The sequence below is a fragment of the Cydia amplana genome, chromosome 26 (assembly GCF_948474715.1).
Source record: "Cydia amplana chromosome 26, ilCydAmpl1.1, whole genome shotgun sequence".
Taxonomy (NCBI): Eukaryota; Metazoa; Arthropoda; class Insecta; order Lepidoptera; family Tortricidae; genus Cydia; species Cydia amplana.
Window position 1 is genome coordinate 3,925,901 of NC_086094.1, and position 6,114 is coordinate 3,932,014.

General features: G+C 37.9%; 1 protein-coding gene and 1 non-coding gene across 2 annotated transcripts; one reads left to right on the forward strand and one right to left on the reverse strand.

The window, feature by feature from the left end:
• Positions 1-3,494: 3,494 nt before the first annotated feature.
• On the reverse strand, positions 3,495-4,725 carry LOC134660148 (uncharacterized). Its single transcript, XM_063515866.1, has one exon. The coding sequence runs from the start codon at positions 4,628-4,630 to the stop codon at positions 3,542-3,544; it is 1,089 nt and encodes a 362-aa protein (XP_063371936.1). The 5' UTR covers positions 4,631-4,725; the 3' UTR covers positions 3,495-3,541.
• A 1,285-nt stretch (positions 4,726-6,010) lies between these two features.
• LOC134660340 (U6 spliceosomal RNA) lies at positions 6,011-6,114 on the forward strand. The gene has a single exon (XR_010097876.1). It is a non-coding gene; the product is annotated as a U6 spliceosomal RNA (small nuclear RNA).

Sequence of the window (6,114 nt, forward strand, 5' to 3'; positions counted from 1 at the left end):
CAACTATATTAAGCCCTGTCTCCATATCGCGCGGCAAACCATCGAACATTGGCTTGCGCGGTAGCCGCGCGCAATGGATACCGGGCGCATCGAGTTGGCTCGCGCGGCAGCCCGTTATCCATTGCGCGCGGCTGCCGCGCGAGCCAATGTTCGATGGTTTGCCGCGCGATATGGAGACGGGGCTTTAGAGTAGAGGTAATAAGATGAACTTGTCGACTTACATAAAAATATTAAACAGAGTTATATTGACTGTATCTCAATAATCAATTTATTTAAAGCAATAATTAGTATTATATAAATTAAGTGAGAATATATTTAAGATCAACATATTTTTATTTGCTTTCATATTTTTAAAATTCATATATTCACATTTTTATCTTACAATCAGAGACGAGGTAAGAGACTTGTAAGTTGTAAAGTCTACACAAATCCGCTTTCTTTGCGATAGAAGTTTATATCAAAATGAGGCATTTTAGCCAGCTCCAAGTCCAATAGAGAGTTTTCTCATTGTTTTCCTGAATTTAGTAACTGTCGAGCGATACGAAGAAATGAGATGGTGATACCTCCATCATCGTGTCTTACGTAGTGCGGCGTCCCTTTTTTGTGCAGATTCTAAATCTTTATTATTTACTTGTCTTTGTGAAATGTAAGTAAATATTAGGGTAACTAATAGTAACTACCATAAGTACGAGTATTATAATTTTGTATGTATAGTATTTAAGAAGGCAGCTACACCGTGGACGCTAATTACCCTAAAACCGCTCCCATACAATGGGGTTGGTCGGTCGATGTATTTTACTTTACAGATGGCGCTAGTATAGGTTTTATCTGTCAATCTTACGGATAGTAGCTTGGAAACTCTTGTTAGGGTTCCGTACCCAAAGGGTAAAAAACGGGACCCTATTACTAAGACTTCGCTGTCCGTCCGTCTGTCACCAGGCTGTATCTCATGAACCGCGATAGCTAGACGGTTGAAATTTTCACAAATGATGTATCTCTGTTGCCGCTATAACAACAAATACTAAAAATAAAATAAATATTTAAGGGGGGCTCCCATACAACAAACACGTTTTTTTTTGCTCTATTTTTTGTTGATGGTGCGGAACCCTCCGTGTGGGAGGCCGACTCGCACTTGGCCGGTTTTTTATTTTTATTAGAATTTTACGGCCCAATTTTATGGAACAAAACTAGAGACAGCTAGAAGCAGCTGGCGATGGCGCCATCTATACAAATCTTTTCCAGGTGCCAATGCCAACCCCATTTTTATAAAACTTGGCAATTGGCATTCACATTAACGTAACATATATCTATGTCTGGTACAGTCGAATCGCCATCAGAGATATTGGAGCGGCTAAGGTGCTCACAAATATCTGAACAGACGTTGGAACATCTTGGCCGTTCCGATGCCTGATGGCGCCTGAACTAGTTTTTGTTGCTAAGAATTGTTATATAAAGAAAATAGTGAGTATATAGAACTTTTGTAATACCTACTTCTACTCGCTCTAATTTCTTCGTATTACACTTTCTAGCAATAAAAATTAGTAACCAAATAGAATGTTCATATTATTTCAAAATGTCGTTTATAAATGAGGTGACCGGGCTAGGTTTGTCTGAGTCTAAAAAACATGTAAGTTAAATAAAACAATGTTTATGATAAAATATTTTATTTGATTTCATATCTCCTTAAGAAACTAATACCAGTGACACCGGCACCAGCATATTGATTTATTCCTATATTATAGAATAGAGTCTGTGCGGAAAGAAAAGAGAAAGCTAGTCGTGAAATGTATGGAATCCAATACAATTCACGACTCTTCTCTTTCCGCACAGACTCTATTAACCTTTTAACCGCCGTAGACCAGTGGGCCATAAGGGCCAGTTGCACCAACCACATTTGACAGACTGATCAGCGTCAGCCGGCGCGCCCCAGCGCTTTACTATGAAACTTCCCATACATAAAAAATTTGCGAACTCTTTAACGATACGAACAGTTTGGTGCAACCGACCCTAAGACATACAAAATCGGGCTCATTTCGCCGCTATCTGATAAATAAGACAAAACTTCATGTAACTTCGTACCCCCCGGCGACACGAGCACGCTCGATGACGTATTCTATGGCGGTTAAAAGGTTTACATTACATATTTGGGTTGGGTCTGGGACGTCTGCGTGTCTGTGTATAGTTGTATACACCCCAGGCCAAAGGTATGGAAACAATGTGGTTTTCATTAACCTTTTCGACGCCGTGTCAAACACAAAAGCTGCCACTCAGACGCCACATCATTGAAGTGTCAAAACTGAAGTTGAACTTTATGTATATGCACGTAGGTCGGTGTTGATTTGTGGTCTGTGGCAGATTTATCGGTCATTGGACTCATTGGCGTCCAAAAGGTTAATAGGTATCTCATGTTTCTACGGCCTGGGGTGTATTTTATAGTTTTTATACTGACTACTGCGTTGTCTTTCAAACCTACTTGCTAAAAAGAGGTAAATTCTTTACAACACTAATAAATCACACTAAATACTCGAAATTATTTAACAACTGGTCATTACAATTTTAATATTTATGCTAATACAGTAAGGTATATTATCTTAATGTCAATAAGACTACAACTTCATGGAACAATTAAAGAAAGGTCGCTTAATACGAGGAATTTCGTACATAGAACCGCCTAGAACTTGCACCTAATTAATATTGCTGTTCCGCCCATGATGACGGCGGTCAATGACACTGTGCGAACGGGATAGCAATATAATAATGCGCGTGCGATATAGATGGCCAAATAACATATACTAATCTATGGCTAAGTGTCCTATCTTTAGTAACATATCATATTTTAATTTAAACATGATTCTGATATCAGCCATCTACAAAAATGGGCCTGGGACATTGTAGGTTTCATTTTCTTTAAACCCTGATTTTATGGTGTTTAAATTAAGCAAACATGCATTTCTGTAGTATTTTTAAGCCCTTCCATAATGGGCCATCTACTAAGCATGTTTGTAGAACATTTTACAACATTTCTAACAAACTATGCTACTGTCGTACCGGATAATAAAAACAAAACGTGACGTTATCTATGAAAAGGGACCTTATTGTCGATGGCGCTTACGCCATTATTAACGAAGCTCCGATATAAATACAATGCCGCGCGACGCTGTGCGGCGTAAGCGCCATCGACAATAACGTCCCTTTTCATAGATAATGCCCCATATAATTGCTGCCCACCAACAATATTTTTCACTAAACCATGATAACATTTGACCTTGAACCTAACTGTTACATTTCAATAAAAAAAACCCGTAAGCATAAAAATGCCTTACATCATTTTGAAAAAGAGCTGATACTCTTTAAACCGCTGGATCGATTTTTATCAAACATAGCTAAGAACCACCGCAAGGAAATTCGCTTTCACGTAAAAAAAACGCACCAAAATCGGTCCATCTGTATGAGAGCTATGTTGCAGTATGAGAGACATTGGCATCAAAGATGTATCACCCCTCTTTTTGCGTGGGTGTTAAAAATCAGGTTTATCAAATAATTAAAACTTAGTACTTTTCCTTCTCATGAAAGAAGTTTTTGGAGCCAACGGCAATTTCAATTGCACCATCTTACGTCCTTCCGTATGTACTACGTATGCTCCAATAAGACGAATCTTATTGATGCAAGGCTGAGTCTTAGGCGATATCTTCATAGCTGCACATAAAGGTTCAAGTTCAACTTTAAAATTATTTAATATCAACACAAACACCATTATGTGACATATGAGCTTATCTTTCAACTGCATCGATCTAATTCTAGACCTATTTACAGCTTTAGTATATTCCGTAAAGTTTTTCATTGCAATGTTGTTTATAGTGTTTGAAAAATTACATACTTTAAAGTCTTTTTTTCTTATATCGTGGCACCCGAGCTGTAAAAATTTAAGCAGCTCACTAGTGTAAACCGCCAGCACTTTTAACTCGTGAGACAACGTCCGGCCTTTAACTAAAGCCTTTATATATGGATGGTAATGTTCTTCATGCTGTTCTTGCTTCAGTTCTGTGTATATATTGTCATATTCTTCTTCAGACATAATTTTCTCTACAGGATATACATCTTCAACTTTAGTCGCATCTCTGTCTATATGTGGTATGTAGAATTCTTCAGAATCGTTCTTATTATACTTAGATAGGTCTAGTTGGTCAATAGTAATATTCGCAGTCACATTTTCCATCTGTTCCGTAACGGTTTGTACATTTACTTTTAATTTCTCCTTCTGTTCCATTTGCTTCTTTTGTTTTTTAGATCCGAACTTCCTACTCAGCTCTAATTTGCTGGTTACCTGTTGCGATGCATTCAAATCGACTTTGTGATATGGTATGAGCTCAGCGCAGCCCACCTCTATAAGGCGTACTTTACCGGTTTTCCTGTCTCTAGCCAGTATCAGGGTCTTACCCAAATCTTCGTTTTCCTCTTTACCATAGTAAACAAGCTCATCAAGCTCAGTAGCTATCGTTTTAGTCCCGTTCTCTTGTATGATTGAGCATTTACTTTCGAAGTCTTCGTTCGGGTAACCGTTTTGAAAGTTTATTAACATTGGATAGATCGGCCCCTTTGTATAAACCGAATCTATTGTTAATTCCGTCATTGTTTACGCGATACACAAGCACTGCTTAAAATTACAGCACAACGTTTTGGTTTCACGTGCAATTTTAACTTTTAGGTTATATTATAAAACTTATAAACAACCTGTCACTTTACTGTCAAATGTGGCACAAAGGTACGTTCAGAAACGAACGGATATTTTCAAACAATATGGAGTCCAGACGGCATGATCAAATCGACCGAAATGAAATTGGCGTCAATCATCTCCAATTTAATCACCAATTTTAGATTTAAGGTGATATTTGAGCCCTTTAAATTTATAAAAATGCACAAAAACGAAAATACTAGCATCACAAATAGGTATTCTTGCGTCTTCACCTCCATTTTATCGGTGAGCAATATTGACGTTTGCGTCCGCCCGGCCTGCTTTGATCGGACAATTTAATCGGATTGGCGAAAAATTGTCCCGTCTGGATAGGAATTTAAACATGGGATTAAATATTTGCACACGGAGCCAGACAATGCGTACATTAAACAACTGTACCGATATTCGGAACCTAAAGTAATATATTGAGAGTGGCAACACTGTAGTTAGTCGTATTGTCCTTTTCTAGCATATACGTCCATCTCTCTCCCACACCCCCACCACTTCAGGCAGTTGCGTTTGACAATTTTGACAGTTAGAAACAAACGCAAATTACCTCATTGGCTTGCTGTTTTTCCATCTGGAAGGTCGTGAAGCTAAACTGCTGGTGAGTTTTTGAATTTGTACCCCAGTTTAGCTGACTATATTGAAAAACAGTTTCTAACGGCTTTTGCCGTTCGAAATAAATATTTAAATTTAGTTGTCCGTTAAACTATCTAGCAAATAAAAATGATCCGGAATAGTGATGTGCAAGTGTTTTCAAAGGCTGCCTGCGCGCACCGTGGCTATGCCAATGAAAATACTAAAATCACATGGTAGAAAACACATCGAGCTGGTAAAGCGTGCACGTGTCACCATTATAATTTAATTTTATTAAGTCTCTTCCGAGTCTTGTTAGTTTAAATCTTTGTGTGTGTATAATAACGGTTGAAATTATATAATACTTAAATGGTGATGTGTGGAGGTATACCCTTTCAAGTGATTTGTGTTTTCGAATACGAATGGATCGGATAGTTAATACGTGTTACGTAGAACCTACGTATTAAGGTAGAAGCTTATAGACGTGTAGGGTTTTTATCTGTCCAAGTATCTATCAGCAATTTATCTTTTTATCCCGTTCCGGGTTAATATAATATTGCAAAATTAATTTTTTGGTAATAAACTTGCTGATAAATAACGTGTACCCGAATAGGAGTCGACGATATTTCCGCTCTAAGGGACACAAGGTAACGAACAAACCTACATCGCAAACATTGCATTTATTTTTGTGGAAAGTGAGTACTTCGGCAGTACATAAACTTAAATCTGACTAGACATAGAGAGAGATTAGCATGGCTCTGCGCAAGAATGACATGCGAATTCGTGAAGTATTTCACTCTGTA

Coding starts and splice junctions, on each gene's coding strand:
- LOC134660148 (XM_063515866.1), bottom strand. CDS start 4,630: ATGACGGAATTAACAATAGATTCGGTTTATACAAAGGGGCCGATCTAT.